The sequence below is a fragment of the Scyliorhinus torazame genome, chromosome 7 (genome assembly GCF_047496885.1).
Source record: "Scyliorhinus torazame isolate Kashiwa2021f chromosome 7, sScyTor2.1, whole genome shotgun sequence".
NCBI lineage: Eukaryota > Metazoa > Chordata > Chondrichthyes > Carcharhiniformes > Scyliorhinidae > Scyliorhinus > Scyliorhinus torazame.
The window spans coordinates 130,612,544-130,632,413 of NC_092713.1; the positions used below are offsets into that span (position 1 = coordinate 130,612,544).

Genomic DNA, 19,870 nt, shown 5'->3' on the forward strand with positions numbered 1-19,870 from the left:
CCACTGAAGCAAAACCCATTGACAAAATCACGTATTCCTTCATCTAACACCAGGAGTTCTGCAGCAGCACTGTTATCGAAGACAGGAAGGACATTAATACAGTAATGATCACGTGGGAGTCTCCTGTACACTGACGTTTCCTTCTGCTATCAGAGGACAGAGTCAGTCAAAAGCAGATCCTGTTCTTATTTTATGGAAAAGGAGTAAGCTTAACAGACCAGCCTACGCGGCATCAACACTGCTCATAGTCATGCCTCAGCTGCCTAGCAACCCAAAAGACTGGACGTAGCTCCCCTAATATGCCGTTCACAACTGAAGAATCAGTCCATGCACAGAGCAGTTGCCTTCTATTGCTGATGTCTATAAACACTGATCGACCAGAAATACAGCTGAGGATCACAGAACTGCATCATTTAACTAAAGAGCTGATACACTGTGCTCCAATGTGGCTACCATGGTAAGCAAGCGTCTTCAAAAGTGAACGAAGATCCTCAGTGTTTTTAATGAGGCAATTCTCTGAAATGGACAGGCAGATGGGCAGACAAAAGTAAAAATTAAGCGTAGGCTGAATTACTCCAGATTTGCGCATGTTCAGCGGCAGCCTCTTGCTGGTATGATGGCTAACCAAAAACATGTTTCCAGCCGGCGTATGCATCGTTACCCATAAGGGGCCCGACAAAGAAGGTATGTTAAAGCTTACTTGTATTATTCTTATGCTTTAGAGTTGCATCGAGAACAAGAGACCAATTGTTCCCTATACATGTTTCAGCAGTGAAGCACAACAGAACAGATTAAATTCACTGTTTATTATAGACTACCGTATAAAGAAAATGGATGACAACAGCTTCAAAAAACAAAAAGATTTTTTGATTTAAAGTATTGCCAAGGAATAATCTTAGTAATATATTTAACAGCAATTTCCAAAATATAAACAGGTTGAAAGCCCAGTTAAATGGTTTTACTCTGCCACATGCTGTGAGCACTGAGCTTTCAAAACAAAAGACGAAACAACAATAAGTCAAATTATATTTGTTCAACAGCACAAGTGAGGAGCACAATGCTGCTTTGTTATTTCATTGCTTAAAATGTCTAGGTACAGTTGTTTTATTCAAGGCTTAATTATCACATCCTGTAAGGCCAATCTGCTTGAAGATATCAAAGCTAAAATCATCCGACAAACATCGAACAATGATTTGTTTACGACATAAGCCCATTCTCCAGAGTAGAAAAACTTAGTCTAAATCCTTATATATCCCTGCGTCATCTGTGACAGTGCATAGTTTGTATCTATCACAGACTAGATAAATAGCTTATATTCCTCGTGATATTTCTCTTGATATCAAGAACAAACAACAAATGTTACGCGAGCAGCTTCATTTTAAACATGCCAGACTTGCAAACTGCTAAATCTTATTCAAAAAAATGTTGTACTGCAGTCAGTGTTTGGCTCAGACATCAATCAGCAGACTGCAATGAATCATTAAACAGTTTTAAATAAAAAAGCAGTTGCTATGCCCGCAGCAGCGTTACTTTTTAATAACATCACGATACAAATGAATATGCCTCTAAGTAAAAGTGTAATGACATTTAATAACTAACTCCTGAGCTTTACTGACTTTATGTAGATTCATGGCTGGTCACACTTAGTCTAAATTTTAATAAAAACGTGCATGCAACATTCTATATTAACATGCTGGAATCGATGGGATATTTTAAAAATTAAATTGCAGCTTTGTAGGTGTTTTCTGAACTGAGATAAAACACTTTAAATAAACGTTACTGGGATAGTTACAGTGAAATAGAGCTCATGTATGCTGAGCACTACCACCTAGTGACAACCAGTGCAATAGATTTTCAGTATGTAATACATTCTCAGTACATAAAAGTACTATTAAGTAGTAACTAATTAACCTACAACTAAACAAGACTAATTATTTGAAACTGCAATATTGCAGAGAAACACAATGAAGGGAATAGATTATGGTGTTGCAATAATTAGGACCACTATAAGTAACATTTTTACCTCAAAAATGTCGAAAGATTTTAAATCACTTGCACATTTTGGAACGTTAATCAAAAAGTTACTTCAATGACCCACTGAACTTGAAAACTTGAAGTTCTCCGGGGCAGAATCAGGAAAATATCCTCAAAATTGGAAATTAACCGTTCATCATCTACTATATATTAAAGCAACTGCAATGTCTTACAGCCCTAATCATAAGTGCAAGCAAAAAGCTGTTCAGTTATATCAGTTGAGTCAGTATATCCCTTGAATAAAGAAGACATCAACATACGTTACCCAGAGATCTGAAATTATTGGCAAAATAATTTACAATAATTTTTTAATTAAAAGGTAATGTGTGTATACTACTCTGTACAAAAAAAATCCAATCTTTGTATGCTGAAGGTGTCAAGAATCCAAATTTTAACCAGCAAACCAATGTGACTGCAATCTATTGAATGCAATAGATCAGAAATAAAAAACTATTGAATTGCCAAACATTACACACTGTTAAAACTTACACATTACTATCGTAAATTAAATTCCAAATGCATCTGTTCAACTTCCAGTTTAAATTAGAATTAAAAATCCGAAAGCAAGCAATGCAAGTAAAAACACTACATCCTGCTGCAGTTTGGAGATTTTCTCACAAGTACAACGGTTCAATAATGTATTTGATTTGTTCTCAATTTCCTGTACCTGCTGTTCACAGAATCAGGCTATCTGCCCTGCAGACAGCAAAGGGTAATTAAAGTTTTTAAAATTCAAAATCATTTGGGGCGACATGGTTGCAGCAGTTAGCACTGCTGCCTCACAGCGCCAGGGACCCGGGTTCAATTGCGGCCTTGGGTGACTGTGTGGAATTTGCACTTCCTCCCCGTGCCTGTGTGGGTTTCCTCCGGTTGCTCAAGTCACCTCCCACAGTCCAAAGGTGTGCGACACGCTATCACAGTGGTTAGCACTGTTGTTTCACAGCACCAGGGACCCAGGTTCGATTGCCGGTTTGGGTCACTGTGCGGAGTCTGTACATTCTCCCCGTGTCTGCATGGGCTTCCTCCGGGTGCTCCGGTTTCCTCCCAAAGATTTGCAGGTTAGGCGGATTGGTCACGCTAAATTGCCCTGTAGTGTCCAAGCATTAGATGGGGTTGCTGGATTAAGATGGTAGGGTGTGGGCTTAGGCAGGGTGCCTCTTTCAGGGGCCGGTGTAGACTCGATGGGCCGAATGGCCTCCTTCTGCACTGTAAATTCTATGAAATTCAAGAGCTGCAAAATCATGCAACTAAAATAGACATCCTAAAGACCATAAATTCTGTAAACAGTGAGTGTATTAAAATGGAGAGATTATCTTTGCAGGAATACTTAACAAAACAGAATTTTTTCCAAAGTATTACCAAAGTGGCTCGTTCCCAGTCATTTTTTTTTTTACTGCATGTCCAATAGCAAAAAACACATTCAAACAATACAAAAAATGTTCTTGCATCACTACCTTCTTACCATTCAATACACTGCATATGATGCAAGTGCACTTTCTTCTTCCTAACCTGTCTATCATGTTATGCATTTGTCTTTTTCTAAGAATTTTCATTAAAATCACAACATACTAACAGATGTTAATCATCGAGCTTGATATATAATAGACATTTGTATTTTACATCTGTAAAGCAATCAAAAGATTTTGTGAAATAGACCGCTATACTTACATATTCTTGGTCAATGATATGAAAACAATTCTTTTGTTATGTCTGTATCTTGCAGCACACGCCCAGGTAAATTCATAGATTATCATAGAATTTACAGTGCAGAAGGAGGCCATTCGGCCCATCGAGTCTGCACCGGCTCTTGGATAGAGCACCCTACCCAAGGTCAACACCTCCACCCTATCCCCATAACCCAGTAACCCCACCTGACACTAAGGGCAATTTTGGACACTAAGGGCAATTTATCATGGACAATCCACCTAACCTGCACATCTTTGGACTGTGGATGAAACCCGAGCACCCGGAGGAAACCCACGCACACACGGGGAGGATGTGCAGACTCCGCACAGACAGTGACCCAAGCCGGAATCGAACTGGGACCCTGGAGCTGTGAAGCAATTGTGCTATCCACAATGCTACCGTGCTGCCCACAAATTCTCAGGTAAACAGGGTAAACTCCCAGGTAAACAATTAAGTGCCTTATGGCAAACATTATAAACGGTTCAATAATTCACTAACAACTGCTGCATTAAAATCAAGAAGGCCAATGCTATTTCCAATAAATAGTTTATCTGAGCAGTTAACTCTTTCAATTTTAAAGTGCTGCTACATCAACCCGCTTTCTGGTGACAGAACATGTCAACTGAATTAAAGTGTTCTTAATCCCTTAAGTGATTTCCTCGAGCATACAATATTTACCTTTCACTTGATAAGTTAATCTTTACATCATTTCTAGTTGTTCGTAGTTATTTTAGTTGACTGCAAAAGCAAGTGGTATTGACACATCACATATACTTCTGCTCCTGAAGGGTCAATACTTGTCAAATGTGATCTTTTAAAATTACACCAATATGGCCACCATCATCTGCTAAAGTTATTAAAATTGCTTCAGCATTTTAATAATTCTTTCTCAAACTCGCAGCTATGTATTTTCTCACATGCCTGTCTCCCCACACAAGACTTCATCTATGGAATGCAACTATTTCTTCCCAAGCTTAATAAATTACGGGAACAATTGGTAGAGGGTTGAGCACAATAAGGAGCACGGGACTGGTTTAACATGCTAGGCACCTTATATCATCCCAAAAGACAAAGCACATATTTGCAAACATAAAATGGCAAAGCTATTTAAGGAAGTATGAAAAATACTGGCATCAAGAATGTCAGTAGAGATCTCCAGTTGGTCAACAAACACTGGAGTGACATAAGAACATTGGATGTGGACCAGGAGAAAATGCAGTGCTTTGTCTGTCTCATGCATCTCTAGACACGGGAACTACATCCAAGTAAAAATCCACCTCCAACCACTCATGGTATAGGCATGCTGTACCATCCATAACTGTTCAAAATGTAACAGAATCTACACGGACTTTAAAAAGGCCAAATCAACGATCATCTTTCAATCATTTCTCAGTCTTTTGTTATCAATAAATTCTGAATGGAGCACCATTGAAACAAAATGATTCCAGGTCACCCCCATTCCTCCCACTTTACTTATTACGATACTCATTCACAGCATGCCGGACATGAAAGCAACCCAACAGGAATAATCCATTAACTTGGCATGTCTTTAATTATGTCACTGTATTTTAAATAAGAGGAGATTAAAGTCATTAATCTAGGCACCGTTTTCTGTTGTGACTGGATATTTCAGATATTCTCTAAGTTTTCATTGAGCTTTGGCTTATAGCTGTAATGGTACTGAAGCCAGCCAGACTTCAACTGGCTACTTTTAAGAAACTTAATGATTGTTTCATTATCCAGTTGCTGATATTCACTGCAACCATTTATTTGTTTGAAAGAGATTGCTAAAGACCTATATCCGAAGGAAAATGTCATTATTTGTCACTGCTACCGAAAGTACATTAGTAAAACTTCAAAACATTGGCAAGTTTTTGTTCAATTGGAAGTTTTATAAAAAACGATTTTGACTATTGATTAATCAAAAGAAACTTGTGAGCACTCAGTCATTCTACAGTGTTAAAAGCTGAAGTAAGCTAAGCTGAACTTAAACCATGGGGATCTGGGAATTTCCATGTAATTTCTGTCAGTTTGAAACAAAGGCATCCCAATTTAAAGGTATAAGGCTATCAATAATTCTATACGGCAGCAAATGGCTGTCTTCAATCAGTGAAAAATATCACATTGAAACTCAACCTTAGGAATATTTTAACAAATGAATTGGAACTAAAAACTAATGTGTTTGATATTTCAAAAATAACAAAAGTAATTTATATTCAAAGCTATTTGGAGTCAGTGTTTTCTTTTCACTATATTCCCACAAATATATCTAATTTCTGCTCCCATTCAACTATAATTTATAGCCAATGCTGATCTCATAGTTTTGGATTACAAAACTATTGAACAAATACTATTTACCAAAGGTGATCATGTATCATGATTTATTTCATGCTGTCGATCCATTTACATTAATATTGGAACCAAATATTTTTTAAATCACCTCATACAAATATAATTTAAGCACCTCAATCCCTTTTTTCATTTATGAAGATTAATTACTTTTTTTAAATCCTGAGCACTTAATGACTCTACTCCTCTTGCAACAACTTTCTGATAAATATTAAACGAATCAGCCAAATGTTAATTCTAACTAAAATTTTACTGTACATAAAACCAGCATTTAACAACACTGTTCATTGTTTCATAAGGCCTTAAAAACTTAATCTCAAATATCAGCTGCTAACCAAGCTTTATACAATCTGTATTATAGGCAAATATATAAATGCAACTTAAGACTGAACCTGCATGCTCTTGAACAAAATCTGTGTGTCTGGAATCTCTCACTAAAATTTCATAATAGCACGAAAAATGAGCCATATTTGTATCTTGACTCTTAAGTCATTTATCTAACTGCACAATCCTGATACGTATGAAGAATAAATGATTCTTACTTATTCTAACTATGTTAAGCCATGTATACTGAAAGTATAAGTAAGTTTGTGTTGATTAATATGGCCAAGGATTTAGTCTAAAATGAAATATTTGAATACATTCATAACCATGTATGGGAATTGGACTGTTGAAATTATATCAACTGGAGCAAGTGCTTTAACACACAAAAGTTTATTCGGGAAAATATTAAACATTGTCATCAATGATTGAAATTCACTGCTTGATCTGTTCAATGTTATCAACATCATTGGTCTGCATTGTAGGTGCCAATCTCCATCAGGCATCCAATTAAAGCTAAATTCTACAGATATTAGGCAATTTTGTTTTTGTACGATTTGAGGCACACCCATGTTTCATTTCATTAGAAGCAATATTGAATCTAGTTTTGTAGCATGAGCAGAGCTGCCAACCTTTCCCAATCGAAATCAATATTCCAGATACCAAAAATCAGTACTTTGGCAGTAAAATCCAGATTTTAATTTCTAAGGAAAATGCCTACCAATCTGAAATATAGCTTTACACCTTTATTGCACAAATCTAAAACACAAATGGAAAATGCCAATCCAATGCTTGATACACGATGAGGCAAGATGCAACACATCATAAATATGAATCTAAAACTTAACACAACACAACAAAACTACTCTTTTCAACTTCAAAGTTCTAACTACATGTTTAACGGTGAATGACAAGTAGAGATGCTTATCATGTGCTAATGTTCAAAGTTTCGGAGCTGAAGCAACTAAAGACTGAAAATTAATGGCAGGTGCTTCTCCTCGATGACTTTTATGATACAACACAGGTTGGCAGAAACAAGTTAAGCAGTGTACGGTAACTGACACAATTCTTTTACAAATCTCCCCTCCAGTTTGTCCTATTCGAGACATGGGCCTCTGACTGATTAACTAATGTTGAAGGAGGAACTGCTTACTTTAGTGCTATAAAAGTAAAAACGTATACATTTTAAAAAGATTACAATAAGTAACATAGAAAGGAAGCAGTTTTGAATTTTACTAAAATAATCCACAACAGGGACCAAAGCTTTCTCTGCATGGCAAAAAAAGTGCAATTTTTCACTTTCATTCGATAAAATAGAAACTCTCAAGCCCGTAACAGTGTAGATGTGTAATAAAAAGTATTAGGTCCAAGAGTCTGTAACAATGGATATTTGAACAGAAGGACTTTGATATTTAAAATATACACAATTGTAATGGGTAATTTCTGCAGTGTCAATAATCTGAATTTAATGCAATGTGTATAAATTTGAATCATGTGCTACAATTTATGATTACTGAATTATGTTGCAGTTTCCTTCTACGGAATATCATGAACGACGACTCCAGAAGTTTGCGTATTAAGTACCATCCACGTTTATTTAAATAAATATGTTGCTTCATTGGAACTTCTAAATCAACAAATACTCGTACGTAAATATGGATTATTTACTTACTGATTGCACTTGAAAGAGATAGTAAATGCAAAAAAATCTGCAATAGGCCTAATACTACTTCTGAAGAAACACACTTAATAAAAATCAAGTTCCTAAAGCAGTTTAATAAGGGATATAGCCTTAAAGGATTAGCTGTGTGTTAAAACACAGCCAATGTGAGCACAAAAAAGGCATTAAGGCATTGCAAACAGCCCTGCTGCAACATGCTTCAGTGGAGAAGACGGTACTGCTGCCTAATGAAGATGACCTGGAATGTTAAACGTTCTCTGTTTCGTACTCATATTATTGCACTTATATGCCTTGTGTTTTTATTTGCAATGTTTCTGTTCATTAATCAGCATGACAGGGTAACTAGCAAAACCTGGTCAAGAGAAAGTGGTTATTCTGTTTCTCATACAATGAGAGGATTCAGGTCACCAAAAAGTGCTACCAATCAGAGCACAATGAGGAACATTTGGAAAGAGGCTGCTCAAGTATCCAAGATTCATACAGTGAATTCAAGCACCGCACTTTCTCCTCCAGATGTAACTGGATTAGGGGATGTATTGAATGCTAATGGAACCATGTACAGTGAAAAGAGAACAGGGTATATACCCCATCACCAATATAAATACATAATTAATGAACCAAACAAATGTGAAGGACAAAACCCATTCTTAATTATGTTGATTGCAGCCGAACCTGACCAAATTGAAGCTCGACATGCCATTAGACAAACCTGGGGAAATGAAAGCATTGCCCCTGGATTACATATGGTACATCTCTTTCTCCTAGGTTTTAGAAAGGCTAGTGGAAACTTTCAGCAGATTTTACTGGAAGAAAGCAGACAGTATCATGATATTATTCAACAAGACTTTCTGGATACATATTATAATCTGACTATTAAAACTCTAATGGGAATGAACTGGGTCGCAACATACTGCCCCCATGCCTGGTATGTTATGAAGACTGACAGTGACATGTTTGTGAACACGGAGTATTTAATAAACAAACTGTTAAAGCCTGTGCATCCTCCACGTCACAACTATTTCACTGGATATCTGATGCGTGGTTATTCCCCGAACCGAAACAAGGATAGCAAATGGTATATGCCTCCAGAGCTCTACCCCAGTGAGCGCTATCCAGTTTTCTGTTCTGGCACCGGTTATGTTTTCTCTGGGGACTTAGCAGACAAGATTTTTAAAGTATCTTTGAGCATCCGACGTTTGCACTTGGAGGATGTCTATGTTGGAATCTGTCTTGCCAAACTGAGAATTGACCCAGTGCCACCACCCAATGAGTTCCTCTTCAATCACTGGCGAGTTTCTTATTCCAGCTGTAAATATAGCCATCTAATTACCTCCCATCAGTTCCAGCCCAGTGAATTAATCAAATACTGGAACCACTTGCAGCAAAACAAGCACAATGCCTGCGCCAGCATGGCAAAAGAGAAAGGCTACAGAGGACATGGCAAGTATCGTGTAAAGAAAGTACACTGATGACAATTCTGAATCCAAGATACCCAATCTTCACTGTATTGTAAATGAATTACCCAAGCATGTAGAAAGACTATGTATGAAGCCAATGCAACATTCCAGCGCTTACAAAGCCATTACCAGGGTTTGCACTTTTTAAATGCTTAATTTAAAAGTTAACCTCTCAGAAAAAGTTGTGAGCATATAATGTTGTGATTTATCTGCTTTTGGAGTTCTTAGTTGACTGAATGTCTGTGTATACCAAACTTAAATTTATTTTAGCAATTCTTACTGTTTAACTGCAGCAGCAATACATAATCTTGAAATAGAATGTGGTTCCAAATTTTGTTGGTAGCTGTACAAGTTAATCTGTGTCATGTTTTGTTCAATCTTGTTGATAGAAGTTATTTAAGGAGCATCATTTCAGGTAAATTAGAATTTTATAAAAATTACATCGTTTAGAATAAACATTGAAAATTTCAAAGATCAGCACCTTTCATTAATTGCAGACATGCAAAATTGTTTTCCAAATTACAATATTTCAGTTAGAAAGGTAGGCTGTTCAAGGAATCAAAATAAAACCTCAGAATAGCGCATATGAAAGGTTGATTTGTGCATGGAATGTCAATTCTTTCCAGAATACATAAAGGCACACATTCAGGCCTGAACAGAGCAATATAGCTGGGGTATAATGATGTAACTTTTATCTAAATCTAAAATGCGAGTTCACCAACTTTTTTTGAGGGGAACTTGTTTACTTTCCTGGATTATTGACTTCAATTGAATGTTCCTCCACGCACCCATTCATATTTATGTTCACATTACTGACCATCTTTTTGTGGTACACTTTGCTTACAGGAAGAAGTGGAAAACTACTTTTTAAAACTTGTCTATTTATTGAAACATTTAATTTTCCTCCACTTCTCTTGCACACTCCAGTTAGGCAAAGATTTTGTGAAGATGTCAATAAAGCTTTATTGCTGCAATTGTTAAATAATTCGGCTGTAACTTAATTGACAGCTGAAAGAGGGTACAAGTCTAAAAATCTATTTTCCTTCCAATGTTCCTATCTTGCTATCAACCATGGTACTTTGTTTCCTTTTTGTATTGAAAGTTCCATTGTGCAATATTGCTTTCTGCTGTAAATTCATCAAAATCAATGTACAGCTCCAAAAAAGGAAAAGATAAATTTAAAGCTTGGAAACCCATTATTAAATCACGACTGATAACATGTGTTTGATGATAGTATTAAAGTAATTCTGGAATGCAACTGAAATGTTTTGTGTCATAAACTGAAGCACATCATGCACATCTTGGATATATCTTTATACAATATGCAAACCCAATTTCTCATAATTGAAACATAAATTGATGGCTGTGTGGTTGGCCTTATTCATTTCATATATTCACTACTTAGAAGACTTTCTATTCATTAAGAAAAAACAAAGTGAAAGAAATTCTGTAGTATATAACATGAATATCACCAGTTTGTTTTAGTGTCTTGGAACATTTAATTCAATTTTTGCAAAATCCGAAATGGAATGATCTTTGAATAAATCCAACACAACCTAAGCAATGGTACGTTTATAGTGTTATTTAGAAATGCTTGAAAAATGCCCAAATAATATAATCTAAAGTGTACTTTTATCAGCTCAACTCACCAATGGGGTGTGACAGTCCAACACAAGACCACATTATCCCAGTTTGTACAGAACTGAGTTTCATATCTATCAATGAACTTTAGCTCCTCCTTAATTCTCCTGTCCTTTTGCTTTCCTAAAGTCAAAGTTGCCCTCTACCCATGTAAACAGTAACCCATTTGGCTCTTATTCCACACCACGCAAAGCAAAAAATGGTATCTTTGTCTTCAAAATCCTTTCTGGCCTCACTCCTTCCGAATCCAGTAACCTCCGCTAACGGCACCAATCTCCTACAGCTTTCTGCACCTCAACAATGGTGGTCTAATACAACATAGCTCCCCCACCCTAATCTTGGTGGCCACGCCTTCCGTCACCAAAACTACTTGTTCGAGAATTCACTCCCTCAAGCTCTCAACTTGTGCGCCACTCTCCTCTTTTGATACAGTACTTAAAATCCACCGGCATGGCCAAGCTTCTGACACTTGCCTCTCTTCCCCAGAAAGTGGTGGAGACTGGGTCTTTGAAGGCAGAGTTAAACAGGTTTCGGTTAGGCAATGGAGTGAAAAATCATGAGAGAAAGACAGGAAAGTGGAGTTGAGACCACAACCAGATCAGCCATGATCTTACTGAATAGTGCAGCAGGCCCGGAAGGCTAAATGGTCTACTCCTGCTCTTATGTTCCTAATATTTCTTTGACTTTATTTTCCCATACACGAAGTGCCTTTGTAAGTTAAAAGTGCAGCAAAATGCAAGTCGGTTACTCAGTTTAACTACACAATTGTCACAACGACAAAATGCTAAATTAGGATAGAAGACGTAAATAACATAAGTCGGCTCTGAAATCTAACCTAGGCTACGGTTAAGCTAAAGAAAGAACACCTGTTTAATAATTCCATCAGTAGGTTAGCTTTTCTTCACAAATAACGTACTTTCCAAAGGCTAAATATATGGGATGGCACTAAGTCAGGGTTTTTCAAACTCAGGGCCGACCTGCAGGCGGGTATCGGGAGGGTCGCGGAGCAATCGGTCGATGCATTCCCGATCGCAGGAAGACGTACTCAACGGCCTCGATCGACTTTTAAGAATGCCAGCTGCGGGGTAGTCCCCGACTGGCTGTGGCATTCGAAAGGGTGTGGTGGGGTGGTCACCGTGCTGGTTGAGGGGACAGGGGCTGATGGGCATCCAGGTGGGCACACAATGCTAACAGCGAGGCGCCAGCTTGGAGCTCCTCTCTGGTGCTCGCCCTCTGCGCGGTGCTCAGACCGTTCCCTACCACCGATCGGCAGTACATGACCTGCTCCGTGGTCAAGCTGTTCAATAGCCAACACAACGTTCGCTTGCACTCCCATGATGTGAAGTACGGGTCAGAAAGTGGTCAGCAGTCTGTAACTGGGGTGGATGCATTTGACAACAGTAACAGCTACTGGACAGTGAGAGGGAAGCCAGGCAAGACGAAGCATGGAATGTTTGACGACAAACCTCGTGATTTGTTTCTAAGGATGTAGCGAGAACTTATCTGAAGTCCTTAGCAGAAATGTAACATTGAATGCCAAAGCAGGTGAGATTGTGAGGGCCAAGCAGGCTCATCTGTCGCATTAATGGTAAGCAATAACGGTGTGTTGCGAAGGTCAGCTGGCGTGGGTCCCGAACGGTCGACCAGCGTGGGCCGTGAAGGGTCGGCCGGTTGGTATAAATGGGTTTCGGGAAACATAGTTTGAAAAACACTGCAGTAAGTGATTCAGACAGCGACTGCCTAGTCTGTGCTGAGTTTGCAGATATCAACAGATATTGTCTTGAGTGCCACTAATCCTCCAGAGCACACATTTGCAATTTTATGTGGAGCATCGCTGCACTGCAAATGTTAACCTCCTCTCTAACAGTTTTTTTAAAAATGGTGTAACTGTAGAAAATTCTCTCTGAGCAAACTGCAACAGATACAATGTGCTAGTAACGAGCAAAAAATCTTGAAAAAATAGAATAGAGTTCACGAAGCACCGTACTTGAGGCACACAATGTCAGCTACACAAACGACAGAAGCTTAATGTTCACATAGCATAATCCTGGGTGGGGGGGGGGGGGAGAAAAGAGAATTCATCGCTCTATTCCCTCATATTCAGTACCAGACAAGTAAAATCTCAAGTCAGAAAGGCTGGGGTTAAGAAAAGGGGAGAGAAACAACTGTCCAGAACAAGTCTCAAAGCAAATTATTAACTTTTCTAACTAATATTTCACAGTGTTTATCAGATTCTAATTTCCCTGTTAATGGCTTTTATTTTTATTGATGCAACAACTCTATTATTTAAAGATGTTAATAGTCAAGGGACATAGATGTACATGAGCCATACCCAATGAAACCACAGATATCACAATTAATTGACAATGTTCCTTAGTTATAAATTGTAACATTACCAAATCATGATCGAGCTGGCCCATTTTTCTAAATGTCACAAGGTGCAAATATCCTGCAGGAGGATATTCTAAGTCAGTGTTCTTCAAACAGCTTTTTGCTGCTGACAAAAATGGAGTAAATGGTTTGGGATCCCTTTTGCCCTCATACACGCTCCTCCAATGGAACCTGTTGGATGAAGGTGAAGCCTTCCTGTGTCGGAAAGTATGGAGTCTCAATCTGTCCAAAGTTCTGAATTTTTTTCCTGTAAAATTTTATCAAATAAACCCCCCCCCCCCCAAACTTGTAAAAAAAAAAATGTGTTTTAAATGAATAAAATAAATGAAAAAAATTAATAAAACCCCCGTACTTGTAAAAAAAATGAATAAAATAAATGAAAAAAATGAATAAACCGAACTTGCAAAAAAATAAAAAATAAATGAAAAAAATAAAAATTAAATGAATAAAAGAAATGAATAAAAACCACTACAGAACTTGTAAAACAAAAAGCTGCAACCGTTTCAAAAAAATAGCGGCCTCACTGCGCATGCGTGCCCGATTATCGCGCCGATCATCGTGCGCGCATGCGCAATGCAGCCCAAAAAAAATTAAAACACATGTTCGCGGCCGCTTGCATCCGGCGTTATGAAGAGCCGGCTGCTGCGCGGGGATTTGCGCAATCGGGAGCGCCGCGGACAACGGCTCCGCGACCCTCCCAACACGCGCCCGCGACCCACCACTGTTCCAAGTAATCCCATCAAATCCCACAAGTGTTTCAGAAGGATTCAACAGATAAAATGACATCTGTTCCAATAACTCAATGTGTTTTGTGACTGGTAAATAAGCACAAGATTTTTTTGCTGCCAATAAATAGTGATAGAGAATTCAAAGTACAGAAAAAAAAAACCTTTTATCAGGCATGCGCAGGAAATGGATGGTACTGATCAACAGAGTTTCATTTACCAATGGAGTACAGGCATATATCTGTCGCATGAACTTTCATGTCAGCTATGCAGCAGCAACACAATTTCAACTTACCACTAACAGAATGCTGCTGTCAAGCAAAGAGATGTTTTACCTACCACACCAATGAGTAATATTGTATATGAATTTCAGTACCAGTGTGAGGCTAGTGCAAGGCCATACATCCCAAAGATTGGCAGATCATATCAAACAGCATGTCCCAGCCACTGTTCTCAATGGATAAGATACAAGCCTGTACTTGCAAAACTCAAAACAGAGTTTCCAACATTAAATATGATTCTGCGATTGGACGACATTTAATAAAAACCTTAATTGTGTTAGAATTACGCTGACAACCAATTTAACAGTCGGGCTGCAGTGTGACTCACGTGTGTGTTCTGGACACAACATATTTGAGCACAAATGGACCTGTTCTTTGCAGAAGAAAGAACATGTACACACATTGCGTCTGTTTCAGCTAAACAAAATAAGTGATGGCTGTTTGCAGAAGCATTCCTCAGGGCAATGCCATCAGGGTCAACCTGTCTGGCCTAAACTTCAAACAATGCTCGGCAGTTAATGGTCACTCATCACAACGGTACACTTTCCATGGCAAAATCTCTACTAACCAGAGTCCATTTGCCAACCAATTAGCACTCTCTTCTCATACAGTATAAGTTGCAGTTTTCTCCTAATATTGGTATTCTTGTGAAGTGCCCTGATGAACGCAAGTCGAAAAACTTTGATATGTCGCTTTTTTCAGCCACATTCAAGTTCTGCACCACCAAACTATTTGAAATCAACTTCATCTCCTGAGCTAAAGACCATTGATAGATTCCCACCAGGAAGGGTTTGCATGTGAACATTGTGAAAATAGTCTAAATAGAGTACTGCTGCCTCACAGCGCCAGGGACTCAGGTTCAATTCCGACCTTGGGTGACTGTGTGGAGTTTGCACTTGCTCCCCGTCTGCGTGGATTTCCTCTGGGTGCTCCGGTTTCCTCCCACAGACCAAAGATGCGCAGGTTAGCTGGATTGGCAATGCTAAAATTGCCCCTTGGGTGGGGTTATGGGGATAGGGCAGGGGAATGGGCCGAGGTAAGGTGCTCTTTCAGAGGGTCGGTGCAGACCCAATGGCCTCCTTTCACACTGTGGAGATTCTATAATTCTATACAATTGCTTATTCTTTCATCAGGTTGAAATCTGGTAAAGAGAAGTCAAAATCTTTCACAAGGGTGGCCAAACTGCAATATCACAACTTATATATAGATGTCAGGAGACTAAGAGAAATACCACAAGCCAATCTTCTTTTAAAGGTAGGCTGAGAAGTTCAGCAGCTATAACTATCTCGTGACATTTGAGTTTTTGCTTCATAAGCTAATATAGCATAAATTGGAGTAAATACTGGTAAACAGAAATGGAGCAATGGCTGACTAAAGGCCAGAGGTGGCTGTTAATGTATAGTCTTGGTACATTCCCACAAGGGGGAAAGGGAAGGCAACCAAAGTTAGATCTCTCTGAGTGACAAAAGAGTTGAGAGTATAATGAGACAGAAAAGGGTACAAGGTAGATGGATAACAAAAAGGTGAATCAAGCTAAATATAAGTATAGAGGACAAGTGAAAAAGGAAATAAAAGGGTCAGAGAGACTGCATGAGAAAAACAATGGCGACTCCCAAAAAAGGCAAGCCTGTAGGTTGAAAAGGGTAGTCAGTGAAGCATAATAGCAGACTTGCTTGCAAAATTGAATCCAGAGGATAAAACTAACAGCAGAAACTTGAAAACAAAATTAGCTAAGGAATAGAAAGCAGAGTTGGGACAAATAGCCGTTTTGTGGTCGGGAGGTATGTGAACAGAGCACTTAGTTCCGAAGCACAAGTCTTCAGTACTATTTCCAGAATATTGCCAGGGGCCCATAGCCTTCACAGTATCCCATGCCTGTAGCATGTTTTGCTGTCACGTGGAGTGAATCAAATTGGCTGAAAACTGGCATCTGTGATGCTGGGGGTCTCAGTAGGAGACTGAGATGGATAATCGACTCAACACTTCTGGCTGAAGATGGTTGCAAATTCTTCAACATTACCTTTTGCACTGTTGAGCTGGACTCCCCATCACATGAGGATGTGGATATTTGTGCCTCTTCCTCCAGTGAGTGGTTTAACTGACTACACCATTCACAACTTTATGTGGCAGCACTGTCACAGGCACCCGGTTTTCAGTTGCAAGATCTATTCAAAAACTCTCTCATTTAGCACAGCAGTAGTGCCACACAACAGAGACTATCCTCAATGTGAAGACAGGACCTGGTCTCCACAGTGGCTGAGCGGTTGCCACTCCTACAATTACTGTCATGGACTGATGCATCTGTGATAGATAGATTGAAGAGGACGAGATCGAAGAGGACGAGATCAAGTTGTTCTTTCCCTCCACTTGGCTCCGTCACCCCCAGTCTAGCAGCTACATCCTTTAACTGGGGCACCAGTGATGCTACCAATCCACTCTGCTATTGGACAGTGAAGTCCCCCACCCAGATTATATTGTGCGCCCTTACCATACTCAGTGTTTCTTCAAACTCATGTTCAGCATGGTGGAGTGCTAATCTATCAGCTGGGGCGCGGGGAAGATGCAGTAGGTGGATATCAACTGGAGGTAGAGGTTTCCTTGCCCACAGTCGGCTTGATGAGCAGGGGCAGCACAGTAGCATAGTGGTTAGCACAGTTGCTTCTCAGCTCCAGGGTCCCAGGTTCGATTCCCAGCTTGGGTCACTGTCTGTGTCTGCACATTCTCCCAGTGTGTGCGTAGGTTTCCTCCGGGTGCTCCGGTTTCCTCCCACAGTCCAAAGGTGTGTGGGTTAAGTGGATTGGCCATGCTAAATTGCCCTTAGTGTCCAAAAAGGTTAAGTGGGGTTACTAAGTTACGGGGATAGGGTGGAGGTGTGGGCTTGGGTAGGGTGCTCTTTCCAAGGGCTGGTTGCTGACCCGATGGGCCGATTGGCCTCCTTCAGCACTGTAAATTCTATGATGCCATGAGACAGTGTTAAAATTGAGGACTCTTGTAGCAACTCCATATGCCATCATATAGAACTGTAGACCATCATGCTACCTCTATAGGTAGGACAGGAGGACATACCCAAGGATGGCAATTTTGGTGTCCGTAAGACATGATTCCGTGAACATGACTATATCAGGCTGTTGCTTGACTAGTTTGTGAGAGATCACCTAATTTTGGTACAAGCCCCCAAATGTTAGTGAGGAAGACTTTGCAGCATCAACCGGGCTGAGTATGCCATTGTTGTTTCTGGTGCCTAGGTTGATGCCAGTTGGTCCGTTCGGCTTAGTAACTTGTTGACTTTTTGTAGCAGTTTGATGTAATTGAAGTGGTTTGCTAGCCATTTCATAGGGCATTTAAGAGTCAACCGCATTGCTGTTACACTTTTAAAGGAGGTACAAGCAAAGAGATACTTCGGGATGTTTGAAAACAAATAGAAGAGAATAGATTAACAAAACAATTAATAAAGTATATAGGATTGTGGGCTTTATAACATAGAAGCAAGGAGTACAAGAGCTAAGCATTATACTAAACCTACATAAAACAGCAATCAAAATGTAGAAGGTTCATTCGATTGGCACTAAACACGGAGGCTTGTCGGGAGCACACAGAAGCAAAGTCAAGGCATCGAAGAGTGCACACAATCCTTAAAATGCCCATCAACCTGACACTTCAAGCACCATCTGACCCACATGTGGCAGAGTCTACAGATCAAGGATCGGATTTATCAGCCATCTCAGAATCCATTGAACTGCTTTGGAGACAAGTAATCCTTGATCTTGAAGGATTAAGAGGAGAAAAATATAAAACAAGAGTTTGACCACAGCTGCAGTGTTACGGCCAATTTTGGCCACTACATTTTGAGGAGCACAGGGAGATTTTAGCGAGGGTACAAAAAAGATTTGCTAGGGTGGTTCCAGGAATGAAGGATTTCAATGTGGATAGACTGAAGAATCTGTGTTGCCCTCCTGCGAGCAGATGCTGAGAGAAGATTCCATTAAGGTATTTAAAACCATGAAGAGCCATATAGAGCAAATAAAGAGAAACCTTTCAATGACAATGGTTTAATCAGAGGGTACATTTTAAGGTGACTGGCAAACGAGCCAGGGACAAGTAAAACTATTTTTACGCAACGCGACACTGTCTGATAGTGAAATAGATAGATTAAATCATAACTTTCAAACTTTTACCTGAAGGAGGAAAGAAATTGCAGGGATGTGAGCAAAGAAATGAGTGGAGCTAACTGAATTTGTGTTTGAAAGAGCCGGCACAGACTCCAGGTAAATTACTTCTCCCTGTGGTGTATTATTCCACGATTCTTGAATTGAAGTCATTACAATTCTTTTCTTTACCGTGTCTGTTTTAGATGATCGATACCAAAGGTGGTACACAGTTGCAAGTACATGTTTTGCTCCAATTGGTTGAAAACAAAGTTAAGAAAATTTATTTGAGAAGCAAGGTAATTTAAGAAGGTGCTAGGATAATATTTGTTAATTAGAAAATAGAATGCTTAAGTTGTATTGTAAATATGACTTTGTAAAACGGGCAGAAAGTGCACTCCATGGCAATTAGTTCAACCTCACTGAATGGGCAGCAGTGTGAGATAGCAAGGATAAGAGAAAGCTGCAGAAGTTTAAAAGAGTAGCAAGCTCTACAAGCCAGATACAGGCAGGCATCATAGACATGTCATGTGGATATATATATAAGACTTTTCTCCAAGAAGAGGAGACGGAATTTAGGCAAGCTAGGATTCAGAAAGGCTTAATTAATGGAAGAAGAAAGAAAACTCAAGTGAAATAGCAGGGCAGGACTTAAAAAATGCTGCATTTCCTCAACAGGTCAGAAACCATCTGTGGACAGATAAAGTAGTAAACGTGAAACATTTAAAACTTTTTATACTTTGTGTGGTTATGGTAAGTGAAGAGTTAAATTTGCGTGCGCGCTCCACTAAAGTGCTGTCACATGGTTTGAGTTAACCAGAACAACATGTGGATTTGTTTATGTGTTAAGGAACAAGAGGGAGACAGAAAACCTAGTGGAGTGGTGTAACGACAACAATCTCTCTCTCAATGTCAGCAAAACTAAAGAGCTGGTCATTGACTTCAGGAAGCAAAGTATCGCACAAACCCCTGTCTGTATCAATGGTGCCGAGGTGGAGATGGTTGACAGCTTCAAATTCCTAGGTGTGCACATCACCGACATTCTGTCCTGGTCCACCCACGCCGACGCTGCAACCAAGAAAGCACAACAGCGCCTATACTTCCTCAGGAAACTAAAAGAATTCGGCATGTCCACATTGACTCTTACCAATTTTTACAG

The 19,870-nt window shown here is 39.3% G+C and overlaps 2 protein-coding genes across 3 annotated transcripts in view; one reads left to right on the forward strand and one right to left on the reverse strand.

The window, feature by feature from the left end:
- cdc73 (cell division cycle 73, Paf1/RNA polymerase II complex component, homolog (S. cerevisiae)) overlaps positions 1-19,870 on the reverse strand; it is a 523,455-nt gene that overhangs the window by 284,217 nt on the left and 219,368 nt on the right. The gene's annotated exons all lie outside the window — the stretch shown is intronic.
- Positions 138-10,786, forward strand: LOC140426556 (beta-1,3-galactosyltransferase 2-like). 2 transcript variants are annotated; one of them, XM_072511481.1, is made up of 2 exons: positions 138-684; positions 7,920-10,786. In XM_072511481.1, exon 2 carries the CDS (start codon positions 8,266-8,268, stop codon positions 9,538-9,540), a length of 1,275 nt encoding a protein of 424 aa, XP_072367582.1. In that variant the 5' UTR covers positions 138-684; positions 7,920-8,265; the 3' UTR covers positions 9,541-10,786. The 2 variants fall into 2 exon arrangements, with proteins under 2 accessions (XP_072367582.1, XP_072367583.1); XM_072511482.1 differs by lacking the exon at positions 138-684 and adding an exon at positions 3,804-4,141.